The sequence below is a fragment of the Lutjanus erythropterus genome, chromosome 5 (assembly GCF_056507025.1).
Source record: "Lutjanus erythropterus isolate fLutEry1 chromosome 5, fLutEry1.hap2, whole genome shotgun sequence".
Lineage (NCBI taxonomy): Eukaryota > Metazoa > Chordata > Actinopteri > Lutjaniformes > Lutjanidae > Lutjanus > Lutjanus erythropterus.
Genome location: NC_139321.1, coordinates 18,269,200 through 18,294,812, shown reverse-complemented (window position 1 = coordinate 18,294,812; position 25,613 = coordinate 18,269,200). Strand labels below are relative to the sequence as shown.

Here is a 25,613-nt window from a genome sequence, read left to right as displayed (position 1 = left end):
GTAAGAAACCCACCAAACATGCTCACAACAACAAAAGAGCCTTGACTGCCGCAGCCACTGCTGGCTATTTGCTTTTGTGGTGGTGGACAAAAATGAGGTTCCATAGATACGTGACGTTTCTGTTTCAAGCGTGAAATTTTGATGTATTTGTCTGTTTCTCACTGTTAACAGGGACTCTAGTCTGCACTGCGGTTCATGCACTTCACTGATAAACCACAGAATTATAGAAAAACATCAGGCTTCATGATTAAAAACCGTTTTTATATCACATCAACACTTCTGTCTTTATTTGCACGCTCTCTCGTTTAGTTAATCAGTCAACGGTGTTTATAATACTGTCCATGATGAGGCTGTCCAGCATTTGCTGCCCTATGCACAGCACGTGTTGCATGTATATGTAGTGGCGGCGCTGCTGCCTGCAGTTTTGATGTGAGGGTGCTCCGTGGCTCTCACTTATCTTTTTTCACCACCATCCAAAACCGTCCTGAAATACAATTGAAACTGCTCAAAATGCTAGCCTTCATTTATAAAATGGTTTTTCTACTTGAAAACTATTTCAATAAATAAAAGTGATGTGTGACACATAAATAAAACACTATGGAAATTGTTTAATTATAAATGAGACTTTGTGTTAACATTTTTCTTACATTTGTAAGTGCTCTGTGTGTATGTGTGTGTGTGTGTGTGTGTGTGTGTGTGTGTGTGCATGAGAAGGCCACCTGTCTGGCATGTTCCAATCTGAGGAGGTTATATATAATCTTAGACAAATTCACACTTCTGACGTCCCTCAGTCCAAGAGGAATACAGAGAGATTTTTTTTTTTTCCCGTCTTTTCCGCCGTACATTTTGCCAGTGTGGCTACTGGTGACACCAGAAAACACAGAATAACCACCACCGCTTCAGGAAGGTACTGAAAGTGCCTGACAGCTGCGACAAGTACACTGCCTTCATATGACACCTTTGCGGGTTCATCTTCTCACTGTGTGTGCACGTGTCAGTGTTTGTGACAGCAGTGTTGCAGTTGTGATTTTTTTTTCGGCTGGGTCTTCCATCTCGCGACCATCCCAAAATGTGTTTTTATCTTCCCGACGAAAGACCTTTGAGTTTGAGCCCTGTGTTCTGTTTGTTCTTATGTGTTACTCCACTCTCAAGCTTTTAGTATTAACTGAAAAAAATCTTCATAGCAGGAAACAACGGCTGATAAATGCCAGATGATTGCATAGATTAGACAGACAATGACACAGGCTTACACAGAGGTAAAACAGAATAAATCAACATATCAATAACACATACAGGACAACACACACTGATATTCAGCGTCCATCTGTAGCTGCAAGACTGGACAACTGCCATTTCAGCAAGTGACTTGCCCAGCCTGCTCATCTCTGTGATGTTGGCAGTTCAGGTTTTAGTTTTTTGGGTGAAAACACGGATGGTAATTTGTTAAATTGTTCCACCATCCAAATCAGCAAATCAAAGAAATCACTTCTGGATGATTGTTTGGACATGGTGCAGTTCATTATGTCTACCATTGCTCTCCAGGCATCCACCAGCTGTGAAAAAACAGTGTGTGCATTTACAATGTAACACCACATGAACTAAATTTGTGTTTAATAAAATTGAACGATGGACTGTGACGGTGATATGAAGCATCCATGTTTGCTTGATTTTTAGGCACTTCTATATTATTAAAGCAACTTGCATCTTGGCACCCCCATAGTCTCCTAGTACAATTAACTTATACACGGCTGCGTAAATATGGACAGCTGTACTTATGATCAAAAACTAGCAAGTCCACAACTTTGCAAAGACGGCCAAACATCAAGCAAGAGCAACAACACATGATGCAGCAAGCCAGCTAATTCTAGTCCAACAGCAAGAAGGCCAGCTCAGCGTCTGTCTTGCAGCCTTTTAATTCACAAAGCTCTCGCCAGCAACTAAAAGCCTGACTGAGATTTACTCTTGTTTCCTGCTCAGTCACATTCTCTTTTTCTCTTCTCAGCTTCCTCTGTCAACATCTTCTTCAGCCTGTTTGCCTTTGCCATGTTGTCTGTAGAGTCTGCTGAGTTCGGCTCCACTGCTGGCTCGCCTGCCTCCGGTGTCCTTTCCAGCACCTCGTCCTCGCTGTGCTCCAAAGCTCTTGCGCTAGTTGTAAACACCAACACTCCCCTGGTGCACTGAGATCCCAGTCCAGTCTGGGCAGAAGTAGTTAGTGGACCCGCTAGCTGCACAGCTAACTGAGCTAACGGAAGCAACAGTGAGCAGCAGTTAGTGGTTACTTTAGCATCATGCAAAGCTTTGTGTCCATCGGAAAACTCACAGAGTTGAGTAAGAGCAGCCTGAGGACAACCAGAAAATATTTTCTCCATGAGATATGATCCAGTTTCCCTATAGTCAGTGGTGGTATGTGACATCTCAGGGCCCAGCAACCCAAGCTACACAGTGTAAGAACAGACATTCAGGGCGCAAAGTGGGAATAAAAGAGACACCATTCGCCTTATTACAAGTCAGTGTAGCATCAAAATGTTTTTGAAGCTGTTATTATAATGTAAAATAGTCATGTAATTGATCTTTAAGCACCAACTCCACCAACTAACTCAAACATTACGTGAACACAGTATTAATTTGTTCCCTCCAAAATTTTACAATGAAATCAACTGGTACTGTATTTGTTACTTGTAATTAGCATGAACATTATATTGTTTGTTCATGGGATAAACGAGTACATGAGTGATGTTTTAAATAAATTACATCCTCAAGCTAACTGTGATGCTGCCAACATTGCTTGTGTCAGGAGAGCTGGTGTGACTCCAGAGCTGTTCAGGACTCAAAAAAAAAAAAAACTGAATTATGTCACATGGGAGAATTTTTCTATTATACATGTTATTTATAATTCTATTAAAATTTGGACTTTATTTAACATGACTGCCATAATAAACTCTGAATAAATGTGGAATTTGACTTAGGTGGTTAAACTGTGGATATATTTTTTAGTAGATTTTACTCTCACTTTTCATATCTGTCACACTGTGGTAAGAAATGCTTCATCTTCTCGTCTTGCTCTGTCTCTCTGCAGATGTGATCCACACTGTGGGGCCGATTGCACAGGGAGGAGTGGGTGAGGTGGAGAAGAAAGCCTTGAGGTCGTGCTACAGGAACAGCCTGGCTGCTGCCACCAAAAACGCTGCACGATCTGTGGTGAGAACCAGCGGATAAGACAAAGGGAGGGTCGCTCGAGCGAACAGGAGGGGAGGAGGACAGGATGGATGCGGTGGAGAGAATGAAGGAGTGTAAAACCTTAGAGATTAGGTTAGAAGAGACAGAGGGTTAAAGGAAGACTGAAGACTGGGGCACAAATAAAGTGAAGAAAGGAGAAGAGTAAAGGACGAAAAGACTGGAGGACTTTTTCGTGATTGAGTAAAAAGATATAGTTAGGCCAGAAAAGTGAGGCAGAAAGACAAGATGATTCATCACCTGAAGATTTTTCAAAGGAAACTACAGTCAAACTAAAGTAGATGGAGAGAGGGACCTGCAGGTGGGATTGTTGAGTTGTAAAAAGGTTTTATGGAATACGAGGCAGGAGGTTTCACAACAGAACAAGGTGTTAAAGTCAAAGAAAAACACTAGAGCTACATGAAAATAAAGTCGGTACAGTACAGTAGAAGAAATCAGGCTCTTGGAGGCTGAGTGAAGGTAAATTTATACTCGTAAGTTTCTCAGCTCAAGAGTGGAATTTAAAACAGATTTAAAATGTATTATAACAAACAAACAAATGTATTATAACAAACAAACAAATTATTAATACAGTTAATATAAACAATAATTAATACAGAATCTATTATACTTTTTCCTCAGTTATTTCCTATTAAATCCCTAACATTCACATTCGTGTCTCCAATTTATTATACAGAGGGGTTATTGCAATGTATTGATTTGACTGATACTGTAGTATTAAGTCAGGTTATGTACATTTTCATTGGTATATCCCATAATCACAAATCTGCCTCTAAAATTTGTGAATTTAAAGGAAAGGGTTGTTAAATTGCAGCCATCAGAAAGACATTTTTGACAGTTAACTCATGCTGGTCAGTCACCTGTTCCTCAAGACAGATTAAACGTTGCTATAAGTGCATTTCCACAGAGTTTTATGTTGACGTTTCGTCTTGAGGAGTCGTGTCTGCTCTCACCATGAGTTGCCAACTCTGCAATCTGGTCAAACTAACATATCTGGAGACACAGAGAGCATCCTGGCATCTGCTCATACCGCAGTATTTGACAGCAGGTTGAGAATGTGCCAGATTTAATTTACTTTGAAGTTTACTGGCTGCTTTTCTCAACCAGTGGTGTGGCATGAACCCGCCCGACATGGAAGTTATAATCCATAGGTTCGCATATAAAAATAATTTTTGAAACTGTTTATAATTGGCATATTACACCAAAAACCTTTCCATGTATTTACATTCAGTAATTATTTCACTATTTAGAGGCTTTCACTGTTTGTGGAGCCTGAATTTCAGTACTTAAGTGTTCATGTGTACATTGAAAGAGTTATTATTGGTCTTTGTTATTGTTTCTGCTACTCTTTCTAAATGAGTTTCAGTGTAAATAATGGGGCACAAAACTGAGAGTCCTTGTTGTGTGTAAAAATGCACTGTAATGTTAGCGTGTTAGACAAATCAAGTGGGTACTGTAACTTCCAAAATTACAGTCATTTGGGATCAAATTACCTCTGTGTTTGTCTGAACTGTGTTCCCTTGCTGAAATGCGTTCGAGGGATACTTACAAAAATAGAGAATTTGATTCTAAAAAGACTGTGAATTTGGAAGATACCATCTTGGTTTGGCTAATTCAGACAGCTGCAGTCTCATGTTGACTTTGTCTGAACTGTAAAATAACTTAATTTGAAGAGATAAGAAGAGATCTCTTTGTAGCCAGTTTAAGAGCAATTTAAGTGACTAACAGTACCTTCAATGTACACATGTGAAGACTATTTTCAAAAGGTTATTTCGGTAGGAATTTTATACCTTTATCATATAGTGAGAATAGAGAGATGACATGAAACAACAGAAAGAGAGAAGCAATAAAGGACCCCAATAGGATGAAAAAGACTTAGACAAACTTAAATGTCCTCTGAGACATGATACACACATTAAAAGCACAACAGACCAAAACAATAATCTAAAATCATCATAAATATTGTTACAGTCAAGGCAGACATTAAAGTGCATGTCTTTGACTATTGTCATTGTGCAAAATACAATGAAATTAGTAGTGCTACACCTGATCAGTGTCATAAAAAGACACAAAGAAACACACAGGAACAAAAACAACCTCATTCAGCAAACATCCAAGGCTGAATAATAAGTAAAAACAAGCATACTAAGTAAAGCAGAATAATAACTTAAGTAGCATACTAGAATAAAACTGGTAAACTAAAAAGTAAAATGAATGCAATGCAATTTATACCAGAATAGGTTATTGCACAAGAATGATTGTAGGAGTATGAATGTAGTTATTGCTCAGGAATTACAGAAACCTCCCTATTTTAACGTCTGAAGTTAAAATATAAGTTCTGAAGTTAAAATATGAATAGTCAGATAGAATTTTTCATAATTTCCCAATTTAAAGATTCAAAAATGGAGCTAAAACAATGGTGGGGACATAACTTCAGACAGATGAGTTAGTGTTGTTGGTAATATCTGTAGAGAAATCCAAGATGCTTTTCTTTTGGCAAATTTAAAGTGACGCTAACTCAAGAGATAAAAGAAAGAAAGAGAGAAGGCTAAATAGCAGACAAGTCTCTGCTGTATCCGGCATCCCTTGTGTAAAAGAAATAAAAGAGCAGCCATTCGGATTAAACAAGTTACCTAAACCTGCTGTTACATCTGGTTAATGAGAACAGCCATTAGCTACTGCTAACTAAAACTACCATTAGGTACTGTCACTGAACACTACAGTCAGCTAAAACTGCTGTTACCTATTGTTAGTGAACACTACATTTAGTTACTGTTAGCTAAGACCACTGTTAGCTACCTTCACTGAAGACTACTTTTAGCTAAAACTGCCATTACCCATGATTAATGAACACTACCACTGGATACTTTTAACTAAACCACTGTTAGCGAAAAACTACTTTTAGTTAGAATGAACTAAAACTACCATTAGCCACTGTTAATGAACACAACCATTTGCTTCTGGTAGCTAAGACCACTGTTAGCTACTGTCACCACTACCTTTAGCTAAAACAGCTGTTACCTGTGGTTAGTGAACATTACCGTTAGCTATTGTTAACAAAAACTAGACCTAGCTACTGTTAGTGAGACAACTATTAGCTAGCATTAAGTAGAACTACTGTTAGCCACTTTTAATGAACGCTACTGTCAGCTGCTGTTAGCAAGCGAATATGACCTACTTTTAGCGAATACTACCAAAGCTACTGTTAGCAGACACTTCTGTTAGCTACTGTTGGTGAACACTGCAGTTAACCACTGTTAGCTAAAATGACGGTTAGCTACTGTTAGCAGAAACTACTGTAAGCTAATTAGTAAGTTGGCTACTACAACAGGTGGAAAATTTTGTACAATAATGGTCATTGGATAGGACCCAGCAGGGCTGTACATTACAGCCGATGAAGGAAGCCCTTCCACACCAGACCTCTATAACAAAGGATGACAGACAGTTAAGTCTTTAAAGACTTGAAAAATCAGAGAGAGAAGAAAGACGGCCATAAAAAACAATCAGGAGAAAGCTTCCATCGAGATACAGCAGAGTGTGATTTCTGTATATTGGTGTGTGTTTGTGTGTGATGAAAGCAGGCTGTTATGTGATCAGCAACAGACTGTAACCACTCTGTTTGTCATCTTTACTCTGCAGGCTTTCCCTTGCATCTCCACTGGAATCTACGGTCAGTGTCTGTGTTTGTTTGTGTCTCCTCCTCAAACCAGAATAATGCATGGCATTTTCATGCTGCTATTGTGTGTGTGTTTTATCATAATTTTCATTGTTTTTATTTCAAGTGTTTATGGGTTGCTGAAGGCGTTACAATCAAACTGCTGATTTTCTTTGAGTCAGAGTTAAAAATCCATTTTTAAACAACAGCAGCAGTATATCTGTGTCTGTGTTTATAGGCTGAACACACAGTCAGTGTTTTCCATCACGTGTTTGTTTTCCTGTATCAGTCTTTGTGTTTAACCAGAGTGCTGAGCCACAGCAGTACCACTTGTCACATTATCTCCTGCAGCCCAGAGGTGGTTCTCAGATTAAGGCCTTGGATTAAAACCAGCAGATTAAGATAGATTAGGCCGGAGATTGTGTCAGATTGAGTGTAATCCCTCTTCACACTGGCAGGAGAGAGAGTTAAGGATAGTGCTTAAACGCTCCCCGGGGTTAGTTTGGGTGTGAGGGCTGCTTGTCGACACTTCTCCCCCTGTTGCTAAATAGAGGAAAAGGCCGAAGTTGTGATTGACTCAGTGTGTTATCGTGTCTTCCTCTCTGCTGTGCCTGTTTCATCCGGGCTCAAGAAGAAGGAGAAACCAAATTCTCTGAACTTCAGATGGATTTTTGCAGACTTTTACGTTACATAACAGCTGTTGAGGCGTGAAGCTGCTACTTCTCACTGTATCAACCACACTTTGATGTAGTAAAACTGAAAAATGATTGAATGGAGGGGTGGGGCCAACAGTTATCCTTGGTAAACATATTAGTAGTCAAGGTAACACTTTATTTGAAGGGGTATGCATAAGGCTAACTGTGTTATCACACCTGTCTTGAACATAAAGCAGTTTGTAAAACAACAGAATAACACTGTGAATTAAACACATAGTTTTTTCTGGAGTTGATGATAGAAGTTACCAAAAAGTGAATGATCCCATCTCAGTTGAGAGTGAAAAGGAAAAGGCTCTTCTGCTACTACGCTAGCTTCAGCATCCAGCTGAGTCTGGCCGAACTGGAGATCCCGACTGACCAGGAACAAACGTAGTCTCTGAGACTGACAGCGGCCAGTTTGACAGGAATGGTTTTCTTGGCAGGTTTGGCTCCTGGCACATCGGGGCGGAGTCAGCTAATTCGGTGGCTACCTCCACAGCTAACAAAGCTAACTAGCTAACGCCAGCTACAGATAAGAGCTGATAGTGGTTAGCCTACTTAAACAACAAGTGAACTACCTAACCACTGTCTGTCCATCAGCTAACTCTGTAAGCTAAATCACATTGTTAATATACTGGCATTATACCTTTATGACCAGTCCAAATGGTACCACATTACTTTAAGTCCACAAAATTATTCATGACACTACTAAGAAAGAATTTGACAGTGTAGTAAGTAAGAAATTAATGTACAGTGAGCAGGTCATTATTGTGAAATAAACCCCTTCAGGATGATTGAAGACCTGTATCACACTGTCAGGGTGATCATGCTTATTACAAGGTTACTTACCAAAAAAAAACAAAAAACAATAGTCTTACACAGAATATTAATTTTAAAATTATTTTTAGGATTTAAAAAATATTGTATTGCTGCATGGCAACAGTCTGTTCCTCGTAGAAAAAAGTCTGTTATACATAGTAGCGGTGTCTGAAATAACAGACTTTAGCTGCTAACTGACTAATCAGAATCAAGTATTTAACAAAACATTAAATAAATCGAGTTGTCATAACACAGATGCGTTTGTCTTGGTTAATGTCAAGTTGTCATGGCAAAGACATTTTTATGTTGGTTAATGTCAAGTTGTCATAACCAAGACATGTCAAACAATATAACTTTTGCATTAAAACTGACATAGCACTTAATGACAGCAATCACAAAAATTCATAAAGACTCATTCATATTCATGACAGGTGTAATGACATGGTTTTGACACTGTAATGACAGTCTTGTGCACACCCCTTCAAATAAATAATAAATTATATTTATCTCATGCTAAAAATGTTGTTATGTGCAGTGAATATAATTTATACAGCTACAATATATCACAACACTGTTATTGACAATTTAAACTCTACAATGACAAAAGTTAGATTTAAGAGGAGGTGGTATCATTCACAGTGATTTATGGGATAGGTGGTTCCTTCACTCTTAAAACAATTATATACACAGTCTTGTACCTTTGCCTATTTTTCTGATTAAAAAGTTGGCGGTCACTGTTGAGTTCTATAGACTCGCTTCATGGCCTAGTCTGCATACATCAAATCTGGTGTATCCAGTTTCGTTAGATCCATGTGACACAGTGTGGCTTAAATAGACCTTATTACTGTTTAGATGGGAAGACCTACACTGGGAATGGCATGAAGCCACTTAACTCAGTGTACCAATTAAGATAAAAATAAGTTTTGCAGGTAATAGAACTTTTTCATGGCTGTCACACTGATATGAAATAGTAAAGTAAACACACGTGTATTTCCAGTGAGCCAACATGTACAAAATCCTGACTCTATTTGACCTGAATGGAACAAATCCTCAATTAGTATCATTGTGGTAACACCTGTGTTTATTTTAATATTTCATACCAACGTGGCTGCTGTGAAAAAAGGTCTATTGCTGCTTTGATTATTTTCAGTAGCAATACTTTTATCCAGTCCAGGAAGTTTTATATTCTTGTTCTGCTCAGGAGAAAAAGCATGATTTTGACACCGGAGACCAGGGTTCAGCAGGGGGTTCTAAAACACCCAAGGTTAGGAAAAGATTGTGTTTTTGATTAAATATTAAACAAGAAAGCATGACCTGCTTTGTGCCTTAAGACACTTTTTTAATATTTAACCAAGACTATGATATTTCCTTAACATTAAACAAGTGCTTTGAGTTGCTCAGACAAAACCTTATAATGATGAATCATGCTTTGTTTGCCACAAGCAAACGCAGGAAAACAAATGAAATTGTTTAGACAGTGAAGATTGTACTGATACAGTCAGTATGAGCATCATTCAACTTTGCAAATGCATTGCTGAAGAACATTTCCTCACGATGTTGATTAAACCCTACAGTGGCACCAACCATTGGTTTGTGGACGACTGTTTTGAAGCCCCGAATTTGGCATTTTGGCTGCTGCCATCTTATTTTTTGTTTGACCAGGATATGCTTTACTATACCTCTATCCTGACTGGATCTGACCAACAATCCAAGGACAGAGTGCGGTAACAACTTGTCAGTCACAACGTAGGCACACCCTAAATGATACCCTACAGGGGAAGCTATGTACTGAAATGGGGTTGTTTTCATAGCCAGCCTGCTGCTGGCTATTAGAAAGAAGACAGAATTAAGGCACTTCCACTTTGGCTTCACTTTTCAGAGCCGGGCAATCTGTGCACTTACTGTTAAACAGAATCCAGATGGCATCACATTCGCTTGCATTTTCTGGAATTAATGTATATAAATGTATATTTTTTTGACACAGCTAAAAGAAGGACGTGGCAGGTGCCAATCAAACACAGTCTGCACACACCCACACTGCAAGAACGGGCAAGTAAGTGGAAGCACCTGTGTAGGTGGACCACGGGTGTGCAGAAGCTTTAAAATTGTTCATTTTAAAGATATTCATCAAATGAAGACTTTAATATTAGTTATGGAAAGGAAAACTTTGCTGTTTTTTCACAGCAAATAGGACATTATAGGTGTTATTATGAACACAGCGTGATGCTAAAACATATATAGACTGTATGTTGAACAGTGGGCGGAGCTTTCAGGTCGGAAAAGTGAAGCCAATCCAAGTTCCTTAAACCTGCTTTTTTTCTAATGGCCAGCAGGGGGCGACTCCACTGGTTTCAAAACAGCAACATTTTCAGCAAGAAATCTATGATTTGATATGACTTTCAATTTTAAGGTCATGATTCCATTTTTTTCAAAAAGAGTCTTTGAAGTTTTTTTCTTCAGACCTGCACTGGATGCTGCAAGTAGGCGTGCATGGAGAGAAAAACAAATGCAACCCTTTTTCAGACACATATATTGGTGTACTGTTTAGCTGTAATACGAGTTTGTGGCCAGTCAGGCTGCCTTTTTTTCCTGCTGAACGATCGAGCCACCCACCATCTCCACGCTCTGTCAGTGCTGCACATGTTCTAGTGAGAATAAAAACCAAGCAGTGACCTCCATGCCAAATTCAGGCTTCAAAACAATGTGAACGTTTATTCCCCTTCGTCCACATGTTGAAGCCTCCCTCCTGATGCACTGTATGGAGTAATTACTGTACAGTTACACTGTTTGTGTTTGTTTGGGCTGAGCAGTTTGGCCAGATGATGAATTTTTACTACCTTTGCGTTGTTTTTCCAGCGGTGGGGATAATTTTCCTGCACTGAAAGGTCTCTGTCGCTGAATGAATATAGAAGAAGCACTGTAGTCCTTCTCCATCTGTCTCCTCGTAACCAACAAGTGTGTTGTGTCTGCATCTCGTAGGAATAGGCGAGTCAGGATGGGAGGAAGTGAGAATACACAGAACACAGAGTGTTAGAATAGTAGAGAGGAGAATAGATACCTGTCATGGAAAAAAAACACACAGTGCAGACAGCGACCTAACGCAAACACACAGATCTGTCACTGCACCTGTTCTCGCAAATTGTGTGTTTATTTTTGTTGTTGTGTGTGATGGTACAGGATATCCACCTGAACAGGCTGTGCACGAGGCGTTGGCAACTGTGAGGGAATATCTGGATGAACATCATGACAAGGTGTGTATGTGTGTGTGTGTTTGTGTGTGTATTCATGTGTGCGTGATTGGCAATTTTTCCCTACCATTTCCTCTAGGTATTATTCCTTTCACAGCTGTTGTTTTTGTTTTCTGGTGGGAGCGAGGAGAAGGGTGTATTGAGAAAACACACACACACACACACACACACACACACACACACACTCAGTGACACACAAACATACATACATTAAAACACACACTCCCAAGCCCTGGCTCTCATGCTCATGGCCAAGTCTGCGTTTTAATTGGCTCCTTGCGGGACTAAACCTGACTAACACAAACACACACAAACAGACACGCACACACACACTTTCTCTCCGGAGGAACAGTGAGCGGAGAAAAGACAAAATGATGGAATAGATGACTGGAGGGGAGGGACGGAGGTAGAGGAGGGGGTGATGATGAGGGGAACAAAGGGGAAACTTTCCAATCAGTCATTTACACGCTCTAAACTCTCCTCCCCTCTTCCTGCTTTACTTTTCAGGTCTCCTCCCTCTTGTCTTTTCAATCTCTCTTCCCCTCTCTAACTGCCTCGCTGTATCACCTCCCAGAGAGGGTGTTGACGATGTTATTGTTAGCGCCGGAGTCTCCAGAGTCTCTGTAGCAATACCAGTCGACTGATGCCGTCAGCCGCGCCGAGCTCAACATTAAACGTCGTCTCACCATAGAAAACAACAGCCAACAAGACTTAAACGGCTGAAAATACAACCAGAAAACCAAATCAACGAGGTGCTAATTTACATTCTGCCCAGAAATAGTTCCACTGTGTGTTTTTTTAAGGGAGAGAAAAAGTTTTATTGTGAGCAAATGAGACAGAGTTTATTTGCATACATATATAAAGTGAGAATGTGCACCAGAGGAAAGAGGGTTTGTTCTCTAATTGAAGCCCTTCCATTTTACATTTTTTACAGTGCGTTTTGTTGGGCTTGCTCTGACTTGGAGTGCAATAATGTAGAAAATGAAATTGAAAATTATAGACACTGTAAGATAGAAATGGACTCTAGACAGACGGCAGTGTGCCAACACTCTGCATCAAGTGCAATAATAAAGACATGAATCATTTATTCGTAATACAGCGAGAGAGTAATACCCGAGACAGTTTCATAGTTGTTATATTTTACAAACCGGGTTCACAGTCAAGCAGAAAGTTAAGACAAAACTGGTTCCTGAAATTTGAGAAAATGATTTACCCCACAAGGACCATGTGTTAGCTGATCTGGGACTTTCAATCATATTACATGATCGTTATCAACAGATGGCCAGTTATGGAATTAACTGTTCGTTAAGCCTTAGTTACTGTTGCTAGGCCTGTTAAGCTTTTTGGTTACCCCCGGTTAACCAACATAAGTACCCGGGCTGCTTGCTTGTACAGTTTTTCCTGTGCAAATTTAGTTCTCTGTGTGCAAACAAAGTAATTGTCATTTGACATGTTCAAATCATTAAGATTTCAATTTCTTAGAGGTAATTGCTGCGGTGGTTGATGATTTGTCTTAGAATATGAAAAGTAAACACCAGAAACATGTTTAAAATGACTTATCATTAAAGGAAGGCTATGCAAGTTTGCATATGACTTAAAGGGAGAGTTCTGATTTTTTTTAAGTGTGGTCGGATGCAGATCCCATTTCTAAGAACCACAAACAAACATAAAAACATTTGCTCTGTTCCAGTAAACACTTTGAAAATATATATTTTATGAAAATGTTTAAGTTGTTCCTCCCAGATTTCTGTCAACTCCGTCAGAGTTTTGCAAAAACATAATTTAACATAATATCAGGCATTAAAAGTACCTTACCCTGTCTCACTCACTGGTTTAAAAATTCATTAAATATTTCTATCAGATGTGTCTCAACATGTCACTTCTCAGCCAAATAAGAATTGTGGTTTAAATTAATTTATTTTGATTAGGATTAAGAGACATCTACATTTAGTAAAAAAAATAATCACTAAGAGGTAATTATACTGTGCAGAACACAGGAGTTGCCAGTCTGTCACTGTCTTGATCAGTTAGATTGTTTGTGTTGTACTGTTTAGATTGGATCTGAAATAATATGTATAATAATAGTAATATTGTGGACCAGCAGCCTCCTTGTTCTGGGAGATAAAATTTCTGTTTTTATCAAAGAAGCCTGATTAAAGAGAGCAATGCAATGGCTTCAGTTCCCCTGTCAGAAAAGACTGTCTGATGGCAAGCAAAAATATTCTAAATATAGTGTACACTTAAACTGATTTTTTGAGTAGCTGAAATGTTTTGTTGCTGACCCTGCCCATAGCAGTGCGTTGCTCAGCTTCCATGCCGTTACTCCTGCTGCTTCTGCAAACTGTAGGTACTGTACTGTAGATAAAACACTATCTATAGATAATGACCTCATACAACCCAAAAATCTGAATTATCCCTTTAATGTGTATAAAGTCTTAGTTCCAGTACATTCTCCACAACAGGTCAGTGAGGTGAAGTCAGTTCAAAATGTGAAAAATAAACTTTGCTGCAGACAGATTTTCTGTCTGAAAAGGGAACACTTACAAGCTTTGTGTTTCCCTTAAAGACAGGCGGTTCTGAGAGCCCATTACATTCACTTGATGTTATTATTAGCTTTAGCATCTCCAGGGTCCCTGTTGCAATAGTATCAAAACGAGCTCCCCATTGCTACCGTTTTCTAGAGGCCATTTTGCATCTCTCCTCACAAGCATTTGCTTCAATTTGAATGAGGGAGGCTGCAAAATGGCGCAAGTGGAGGCAACTCTGTGTGGAGGTTAGAGATTTCAAACCTTAGCCCAGGGGATATAGTTACTTACCACACATTTCCATATCTTCCCTTTTAGCCCCCCATTCAAATCCGGGAGAGTGATGGTAATTGTGCAACAAGCCGGTACTGAAAAACACGAGCTGCGGGCTAGCAGGCTGCTGAAATGTCTGTATTTGAAAGCAATGAGACTTGAACTCCCACACCAGACACAAACTGATAGAAAGAGCCTGGCTATAAATTGCACTGCCTCGCCCAAAACGGAAAAAATCAAACCCTTTGTAGAGACATTAGGTGTAATAATGTTTGTCAGAGTCTGAGAAATAAGAATGCACAGTGGAGCCTAATACCCTTGGAAGCATGTTTTTAATGTTGCTACAGTAACTTTAATCACCAGGCTACATATAAGGCTGCGCACTGTACTGTAGGTCCAGCTATACTTAGAGTGTAATGTAAATATTATGGACTGCAGAGGTAGGATCTAAAGAACCAAGGAGCAAAGAGCATAAAGATTGTTTATTGTTGTAAAATAGCTGCACTCACTCGGCCAGTGTCTTAATATTATTTGAAATCTATTATCTTTATGGCTCTGTGTGCTCTATGTGCATGTGTGTATGGATTGAGCTGACTCAATAATGAGAGAAACTGAGGGCCTAGTGTCAAATAAACACACGCATTCAGAAGCATGCACAAAAACACACACACACACACGTTAGTTTTCTCTCCCTTACACACACATGCAGAAACACAAACACTTATACAATATAAGTACTTATAGACCTCCACAGAACATCTCTGTCCTTTTTCTCTCAATCGCACACACACACACACACACACACACACACACACACACACACACACACACACACACACTCTCTCTCTCTTTGTACATTTGCAGCACTCTGTCCCCAGCCCGCTGTGTAATAAGCGCTGTGTTGTGGCATGATCATAATAGGGAGCTAATAGGGGAGTAATGGACTGATGCATTAGCTGCATTCTCCTGATATCACCGCCGCACAATGTCACACACTGTTACATTGTTCCCCCCTTGCTATTGATGTATTTGCGGTTATTGCATATGCTCATAATAAAGGTCATTGTGTGTGTGTGTGTGTGTGTGTGTGTGTGTGTGTGTGTGTGTGTGTGTGTGTGTGTGTGTGTGTCAGCTGGACAGAGTCATCTTCTGTGTGTTCTTGCCGACGGATAAGGAGCTGTATCTGCAGAATCTCCCGCTCTACTTCCCTGCTGGTGAGTTGTCTTTCTCTCTCTCTCTCTCTCTCTCTCTCCCTCTCTCTCTCTCTCTCTCTCATACACACACACATACTGTACACACACTCACACACACACATTCGCCTATATACAGTGATGACAGCTCAGCTCAGCTCAATTTAGCTACACACCCAAATAGAGACACACACATACAATGGTGTGATAAATACCCTGCATCATCCGCTGTGTGCTATTTGCACATCCAGTACATTCACACAGATACTACACGAGGCCATTAGACACATAGTACGGCGTGTATATAGCACACTTAATTGAGTTTAATTACATCATGCAAACATATACTTTGTTCCCACTCACACACATACATGCAGTGACATATACAGCGCTTAAAAACACATGGACGTGCACAGTAGCTTGAACCACAGCTGTCAGATTAAATGTTTTTTAATGCACAATAGCACATTCAGAGATACAATACTAACCTACATACGAGTACATTTATATTCTGTTTATTTAAACTGCCTTTTTCATAGCTGAGTAACTGCCTTGTTATTTCACTCGTGAATTTATTTGATTTATTTAATCAGTTAAAATATATGTGAACACAAATTCTGCTGATTGATAGTAACTGTCTGTGTGTTAAATGTTAAATTGTGATTTAGGGTTACACATACGTCATGTAAGTTATGGTCTGCAATAGTTTCAGTGAAGAGCAAAGCACAACAAACAAGAAGGAATGTACAAAATATTTATTTTCTTTTTAGATTTATTGCCCCACTAAAAATGAAGCTTATTACTTTCCTTTTCTGATGTATATATTGGAACAGCCATTCGTGTATTTTATGAGATGTATAGTACTAAGCACAATCCACACAACTAGCTTGAAGGACACGATTCCTTAAAAAATTCCACTTAAAACATGCTTGTTATCATCAGTAGCCAGTGTTGTGATCCAAACATAAAAGCCTCAGCACAATAAAAACAATTAAAGGTCCAGTGTGTAAGATTTACAGGGGGTTGCTGGTACAATATGGCAGAGATGGAATATAATATTCTTAATAACTATGTCTTAATTAGTGGGTATTCACACTGGGAATGGGAGCGAGAGAGTTAAGGTGTTTGAAATCTGCAAACACACCAATAGATGCCACTAAATCCCACATACTGTTGCTGTAAGTTAGTTTAACATTTTAGTAGGTTTTTTTTGCTTTCTTTTTGAGAGTTAAGCCAAACGCGTACTTTCCGTGTCCCTAAATATATTAGGGTCTGTGTGCCATCAATTTTATCATCAGTGGGTGCATGTGTAGGCTCTTTGTGGACATCTGTATACCTCCAATTTGTCGTGACCACGTGAAGACTGTGTGTTTATGTTTGTGTGTGTCCTCCATTTTTCAAGTGCAGTGTTGACGAGGGCTGAGGGTGATTTAAAAATAACTCAGTACCAAGTAGTATTGAAACTTCTCCAGTGAAGAGATCCCTTCAAACAATCTTTTTTGTACCCAGGTCTAGAAAAAGGACTATTTGTATGGTGTTCCTTATAGCCAGTCACCACAGACATTCTTCATAAAGAAGAAAAAGGAAACCATTGAAGTACTCCAGTGGTACTGGTATCACTTTAAGGGTACTGGTATTGGTACTGGAATACATACATTTTTAAACGATACCCAGCCCTGCTGTTGACAAGGTGACATTTGAGAACTGAAAAAGACATAAACTGAGACATTTCTTAGCCAATCATCTGTCCTCATTCCTGTGTCCATCCCTTTAGCTTGACCAGTGACAGCAGCTTATTATTCAGGTAACCAGCATGGTGTGTGTCAACATGATTAGTTTGCTTTAGCAGCAGGAATAACCACATTTAATATGATTTAATGCTGGCGTGTGATGTAGCTGAAGTGTTCACAGAGGGAAACCCTGACATTTTCTCCAACCAGCACTTGTCATACTCTGAAAAATAAACTGCCAGTTTTTTCACTTCAGTTAAATGAAATTGGCTTTTTGCATTCATTGCACTCCTGAATGCGAGTAATGGGCACTGCTGGCCACAAACCAGTTGCTCAGGAAGAAAATGTGAAAAGCTTGCTCTTATGAAGGTGAAAAGTGTGAAGAAAACAAGTTTTAAGCCTCCAAGGATCCTCCTTCAATCTGCGAGCCCTGTCTCACCTGCTTTTCAAAATGAACTCAAAGGAAAGTCATTTCCCATCATTGCGGATTGATCTGTGTGGTTAAATGAAGTTTAGTAAATACGTAAATTTTATGTTGGCTCGAGCTGTGACATGATGACTTCACCCATTTGTTTTGATTGCGCTTGTGATTGATAGTGTTATAATGCCAAGCAGGGCCGGCTCCTAAGCATGATCAGTCATTCACTCAATTATTCAAATTAAGCATTCGTATTACAACTGCAGCCTTAACCTCTAATGTCTCGCTTTACCACTGCTATAAATCAAACTCACCTCTCGCCTGCAAAAAACATTTTGAGAGAGGTTTCAACCATCGCATGCTTTTTGCTTTTATAAAACTGTTTATATATATATATATATATATATATATATATATATATATATATATATATATGACTTGGCAAACAGCTGCAGCAGAGGCCAAACGTAAGACCAACAAAACAATCAGAAAGTTGCTCAGAAGAAATCCTACAAATTTCCACCTCCACAAGTTTTGTACAGCTGCAGAGTTCATGCATCTAGTTCGGTGACAATTTTGTACTTCCCTTGAGTTATTCAGGTGGAGCAGAGTCACTCAAACTCATATTCTCAAAACTGTTCTCAATACACACAGCAAGAAGCAGATCGACATAAACCACTGTGGACCTGAATCAGTGCCTTTACAACCTGCCTCTGTCACACCTTTGGACGTAATGCTGGGTTCAGACTACACAACAGTTTTTATCTGTTAAATTAGATAAGATAAGATAATCCTTTATTAGGCCCACAACAGGGTACAGTAACAAAGAGGATAGTAAAACTGAAAGGAGCTTCAATAAAGAACAATAAATAATAAATAGACAGACAAGCAATATAAACAAGATACAATATTAAAAAGTAGGAACAACTTGGACGATGAAAAATCCAAAAATACAAACTAAAAAGGAGGAAATATAAAAATAGAGCAATATATGCAATATAAATAAGTAACATACTCAACAGTGGAGTTTACATCAGTTTGCACATAGGAATATTGATATTTCAGCGTCAAAACGATAATATACCTGAGTGAGATATTGACATTGACAGATTCCCACGCAAGAGATGAACATTAGAACCCAATTAGACCACAGTGTGAAAGGATTTTGTGTTCAGGAATGTTTGCTTTTAGGTTTAAAGATCATAAAGTCTTCAGTCAATCATTGATCAAACTGGGAACACTGTGAATTACCATCAATCAATACAGCTAATCCTATTCCGCCCCTTGTTGTTCCAACTTCCGAGAAGGACCCCTGTTGGTCTCCGAACCTCAGAAATTCTTGCCGCATTTTGGCCGAGAGATATATTAGACTACATATGGCTCCATGAACAATCCTCACTCATCTTTGACGACGTGTGTGATGATACTGGCAAGGATTTGCTAGGCAACAACTTTCAAGAACAACAATGTAAACAAACAGTAATGTGTGTATGATACAGGCTGTTTTATGACAGTGACCTTTCCACTGTTTCATAGTTCCTCCTCACGGCACTAACATCATTCCTCCTTTCACTATGTTCATAGTGGTTCTGTTCCATTTAGCGTAGCTGAGCCTTTCCAGTGAGCCAACACTCACAATAGCAGCACCCTGACTCTGTTTGACCTGAATGGAACAGAACCTTGATTAGTATAATTGAGAATGTGTCCCAGACGTCGTCCACTAACTGTTAGGGCTTTTCCATTGGCATTTTTGGCCGCACAGAATCAAACCATGCAGCGACAATTCGCATTTCCATTGCCAGTCATAGCACACAGAGCTGTACCGAGTCGCGCCCGACACGGACCATCTCCGGAGTGGCGCCAAAGCTTGTCCAACCCATCAGCAAATGGGCTGCAGCCTCACCAGCTGCAGCCTACGCAAGACGACCCCCCTTGTCCCTCCCAAACAAGCAAGTGTCATGAGAGTCAGAGAGAAAAATGTTTTTTAAAAGTCTCTGCATGTTCAGCTCTCAGTACGTTTGTAGCTTCTACATGAATCTCTGTGCTTTGAAGTTAAGTTTCTCTCTTGTGTTGTCGTTGGTATTTTCATGTATTTTTCATGTTCACTGTCTGATTGGAGTCGTGTTAAGTTACTGCAGAAAACACAGGATTTCCTGACTGTGCTGCTTTATAATAACAAAATAACAAAATAACAGGGCACTTTTATTGTGAAGAATTCATAGGAAAGAGGATTCATAAGCAGCCCTGTTGTACAAGTCCAACTGAGTCAAGCCAATCCAGCACATGTGTATGAAAAAAGGGGCTTAAGACACATTACATGGGATAAAATTATCATTTGTTGCTCTCAACCTGACCCAACACCTGTCAGATCAGGCTGATATTGTGTAGTTATATTGTGTAGTCTGAACCCAGCATTACGAAGCAATAATAATAATTAAAACAGACTTTATTCATTTTTATATTTACGCTTTTCAGAGTTGTGAGTCAAAAAAATTGTAGCGCTTAAATTTATTTACATCAGAGAGAGTTAACACCGAAGATTAACCACAGCAAACAGACAAACCTTCAACCACTGCACTGTCAACAAAAAACTTGGCAGCATGAACAACACAACGCCTGCACCGTGAAGCGAGGTTGACATTGAAACCAAAGCAGTGAGTGTTGTGTTTAATTTTAAATGAAAGGAGAAATTTCATGGTCTCAGTGGCAGTGAAGTCAAAGCAACAGAGAAATGCCTGTGGGGATTGAATATATCACTCTGTATAACATTAATATGCATGCTGCTTAACAGTTCATGGTAATATATATACAGTATGCATGACATTTAACATCATTTTCTTACCTTTATAATGCAGAGTATGACATACAGCAGCAAAACAACAGCAGCAGAGTCTTATGTAAAAAATATGAACACACAGAAATGCATAAGACAAGATTAAAAACTGAGGATTTGAAGCTTTTTGCATACAGTATGTGTCCTGACAGAAAAAATGAGTTAAAGGAGAATGAGAGGGAAAAGAGGGTCAGCCTATTAAAAATAAGAGTAGAATCCAATCAACTTTGCAGCCGTATCTCTCACATAAGCTTTAAACTCAGACAAGAGTCTTAATTTTTTTTTATCTTTTTGCAGACAGATCTGTCCAGTCATGGCTGATTCCAGGAAGGATTTTTCTCTCATTTCAATACTGGCCTCAGGGAAGATCAATGGCTAAAAATAATGGGATTTCAAACTGTGATGCCCTTGTACTCTCTACTTCATGCGAAAACCTAAATAGGTACTGTAGGGAGTTTACATAGGGTTGTTTCGTAGATAAAAATGAAACGGTGATTAAGCAGAAGTAGCACCAACGTGCAGTATGATGTGTAATTGCAAGTATGAGCTTATAGGATGAGGCTGGTGATATTCTTTTTTTTATTGTCAACAAATCCCATGAAAACAAAAAATGAACTGATCCTTCTACCAAGTGTGGTCTGTGTATCCAAAGTCTGTTATTATTTTATTAATATGGACTCAGGCACTTCACTTTTTTTTTAGTTTCTGACTCTGGGATAAACATTAGAATTCCACAAAATAACTGTATTGCTGAACTACCTCTTTAACCAAATCACACACATTTGGCTGTTCTGTGATCTCTTTTTAATAAGTAATATAATAACTAATGTAATATTTTTTCACATCCATTCACTGAGCCTTCCCCGTATCTGTTTGAACCTCCCACCTCCCATTTTGAAAACCTCTACAGTAGAACGTCGAGTGTGTATTAATCCACTGCTGCAAATTGTCCCTAAAAAAAAAAACCCTATTTACTCCTGTTTGTGTAACATTTTCAAAATACTACAGTGCCCAGCTTCTTCTAGGGCTGTACCTGATGTACCTAAGGTGAATTGGATTTGGTCTTTCAGTATGAATATTTGACTATTCATTCCTTTTTTTTCATGTAGACGATCCAGCAACATTTTATTGAACTGCCAGATTTTGGAACAAGCTGTAACGGGATGTGCAGGGTGACAGTGATGTTCATGTAATACAGTAAACAAGACAAGTTTGCCCTCTGTGGAGTATAATCCAGGTTATACTCAGACCCACTCTGGGTGCAGCCGCATCTGCAACTGCAGCACTCTTCACCAAGAATCTCAATCAAGGTGTCTCTGACTGATGATTCGATTTTTTGACTTTCAAAGAGCAGCCATACTTTTTGGAAAATAAAACTGTATATTTGTGAAGCATTTTTAAAGATCTATGTCTGCAGTGTGCTTGAGGCTGAGTGTCACAGACAGCATAGGGGAGTCACAGAGTATTGACAAATAGACCATTGCATTGTTGATTTTGGTCTTTTGATGAGATTTCTTGACACTAAGGACAAATGTAAAAAAGACACCAGCTCTATCTTTTAACAGTCTGTAATAAATCTCAGTTCCTCGTACAAGACAGCACACACAATTTGCGAACAATAAGCTGCAAATTAATAATCAAGTGAAAATAACAATGCTGCAGCAGCTGCTTTGTATTTGGCCTCAAATAAAAGGGAGTTTTATCTAAACTTTAGATTCTGAAGTAGAACACTTTGTCTTCATTAAGTGCTTGGAAAGGAAGTCTGTCATCCATCATAGTCACCAAATATGTTCTCTTTATGTGGTCCCAAAGTGCACAAAGTGTTTATACAAACTTTAAGGAAAATAATTTAAGACAGAATTTAGACAAATATATTTAGGTGACATTTTTTACCAAAATAAGCCTTTTATTGCTTAAAGCTGCACTAATATACATTGTCACTGTATATATATATATATATATATATATATATATATATATATATATATATATATATATATAACAATGAATCAAATGACTGTATTATGTGAAATGTATTGCTTGTAGTGACAAACCCACAGAAAATCATCTACTCAACACAGCAGTTTAGCATTTTTCAGCTCTTTTTAGCCCCCCCCCCCCCAAAAAAAAAAAAGGTAAGGGTCTCTAACTGGCCGATATTTGTTATGCATAGTTTTATCAGTGGCCTCTATGAAATGACAAAGTGCCAGGGTCCTAAATTAACACCTGCCAAGCACCAAATGCAAGTAGATGCAGACATTTCAGAAAACTGTCTGCCACACTGGTAGATAAACGCTTTCATTAAAGTTGTCGTGTATAAAAAGAAAAACTATGCTGAGATTCTCCAGTGTGTTTGGGCTGCTTCTATCATCTGCTGTCTGTGTCAGAGTTTCACACATGGACAAGGACTTGCATTCAGGTGCACCTTGAAAACTAAAAGCTGTCTTGAATGGTCACGAAGGTTGTTTTTTTTTTTTTTTTTTGCTTTTTCCTTATTTTCCTTTGTTGAAATACACAAGCCAACATCTGTCATTTCTTCACAACAAACCAACATCTGTTGTTTCTTTTTAGTTATTAGATGCTAAAATCATAACAATATCTCATTTCTCCAGAAAGAGATTTTTTTAAATGTTATCAGCAAACTCTACAATGTTCTTACAACAGGTCTCCAATTATCTCTGTAATAATTTTCAAGTTGTTTTTTGATGAATATGCAATGTTGTTAAAAATATTCAAATAACAAAACAGAGCAAAAACAGAGCTAAAAGAGAGAGAATCAGCTTTTGCACCAAAATTCTTACATCAAAATTAGGCCACACATGCAGGTTTTTTAAACATGGACAAACCCACTAAAAACAGGTGACTGACCATATTCCCATCGCCAGCAGACCTGCTTGTCTTTTCCTTTTCTTCCTGATGTGCCCTGGAAAGCGAACACTGAAGTGTCTGTTCATTCAGCTCTTAGTACTTTTGTAGCTTTAAACTCTGTGATTTAAGTTTAGTTTCCCTCCTGCGCCGCTGTTTCATGTTTGCTTTCAGCTGTATAGGAGCTGTGTTAAGTTATTACCGATGAAAACTTGACATTTCCTGATTGCGCTGCTTCATAATAAGATCTTTTAGAAAAGCAAAATAATGCTGGACAAGTATTATGTAGAATTTATGAGAAATTAGGTGTATAATGCTTCAGTCATGCATCTCAGGCATCAGCCTTTAATGTGTAAGATGTCAGTACATCGATTCAGACGGCCTGTATCAGTTAAAATGTGAATGTGAATCAGGAAAAAATTGATGCAGCTCTACCATATCAATACATCTCAAATCATACCAAATCATTCGCTAAATTTCTAACATGCTTTGTATTGTTGGACATGTATCGAGATGCGTATTGAATCGGTCTCCGTTAGTGAGATGCACACCGCTATAGGAAGTGAAATGTTTTTCCCCCCATTTACAGTAAGTAAAATGTTTAGACACTGTTCAGCTGCTTAACTAAATAAAGACAAGCACGTCCTCAGCAAATATACACTCTCAGGCAGGTGCACACTCTGCTGTGTTGGGCTGCGGCACAGAGTCAAACCGAGTCAAACAGCACATTTGGATGAAAAGGGGACAAAAGAGGCGACAAGCCTTAATTGCCTCCGTCAAAAAGAGGTGAAAATAGTGTGTCCAGCATAAAAGGGGCTTTAGATTTTTATTTACCAGGTGGCCAGAAACTAGACTCCTGCTGCTCTGTGTTTATGTGTAGATGTGCAGCTGTTTGATAACATGTTTTTGCCATAATGACTTTGAGGTCATATTATATTACTGTTGTGTTTACAGCATGTTCCTCTGCCCCCAGCTGGCCAATTAATTTATCAATAAATGCTCCTTTAAAGGTTTATGTGTTATATAGGTTTTGATGGCATGGTCAGATTGTTAAATTCAGTTATTTTAAGTTATTTTATATAATGAATACTGAACTATGAGTCCATCCAGCTTTAAGAGTTAGAGAGTCTGTTATGTGATGAGCCAAACTGAGCCTCCACACAACATGCTGCAGTTTCAAACTGTGACACAGCATCAGCTCTTCACTTGAAGCATGAAATCAGCACTTTCACATTTTCACACTGGTCGACTAAAGAGGTTATTTTCCAAAAATGCAGGTGTGTCCCTTTAAAAAAGTCTGTGCTAGCTGTTGGTGCCTCTAATGGATGTGCAGCAGATTTTGTAGCAGCAGTGAGCGAGCGGGAGCGGTGCTTGGCTGGTAGATGGACCGGAACTGTCTGTGTGTGTGTGTGTGTGTGTGTGTGTGTGTGTGTGCGTGTGTGTGTGTGTGTGTGAGAGAGAGAGAGCTGCTGCAGGCAGGCCTCCAACTCTACACTATAAACCTTATGTGTCTCCAACACCTGGCACTACCCACACTGGCTGCCTGTTTGATGTGTGTGTGTTCGCATGTTTCGAGTGTGTCTTTAGCCATGTTGGACTGAGAGTGACTAATCCTCACTAACAGATCCCTCTGAAGTAACCAGACGCTCCAAATGCCAAAATGCTATTAACCGCTGCATGACCAAGGTAAAATGGTCTCTTCTCTTGTTTTACAAGTTTAATTTCTTTCTCTCTCCCGGTTCCCACAGAGGCCACTGTCAAGAGTAAACTCTGAGAGAGTTGACATGTCAGATTTGGTTGCTGTGGATACACATCGCTAAGCTCAACATCCTCTTCCCCTTTGCTGCCATCACAGATCAAGACCTTCTTCAGATAACTACTGAATGGATGATTGCTTTTTGAAGTGCACACTGGCTCTTCTGCAGATGTTCTTTTTATTTTTCCTGCTAATGATTGAGGTGAAGACTCGTGGCGTGATGGAGGTGTGAAATGAGATTTATAACCCCTCTGAACGCGTGTACCTCACACTGCACTTTAACTTGACCGTGATGTCTTTGATCAGCTTCACCCAGCATAACATCCTCTACGAGTTACGTCCTGTGCTATTTAAACATGGGGATTCCAGTGT

At 39.1% G+C, this 25,613-nt stretch overlaps 1 protein-coding gene across 2 annotated transcripts in view; it reads left to right on the top strand.

Moving 5' to 3' along the window:
- macrod1 (mono-ADP ribosylhydrolase 1) overlaps window positions 1-25,305 on the top strand; it is a 173,817-nt gene extending 148,512 nt beyond the window's left edge. Inside the window, exons 6-11 of one of the 2 annotated variants that reach the window (XM_084718997.1) lie at window positions 3,077-3,198; window positions 6,874-6,904; window positions 11,581-11,654; window positions 15,582-15,663; window positions 17,414-17,443; window positions 25,234-25,305. In XM_084718997.1, coding sequence (XP_084575123.1) covers window positions 3,077-3,198; window positions 6,874-6,904; window positions 11,581-11,654; window positions 15,582-15,663; window positions 17,414-17,418 — 314 coding nt within the window. In that variant the 3' untranslated portion in view covers window positions 17,419-17,443; window positions 25,234-25,305. The remainder of the gene's footprint in view (window positions 1-3,076; window positions 3,199-6,873; window positions 6,905-11,580; window positions 11,655-15,581; window positions 15,664-17,413; window positions 17,444-25,233) is intronic. The other variant, XM_084718996.1, reaches the window with a different exon arrangement.
- The last annotated feature ends 308 nt before the right edge of the window (window positions 25,306-25,613 follow it).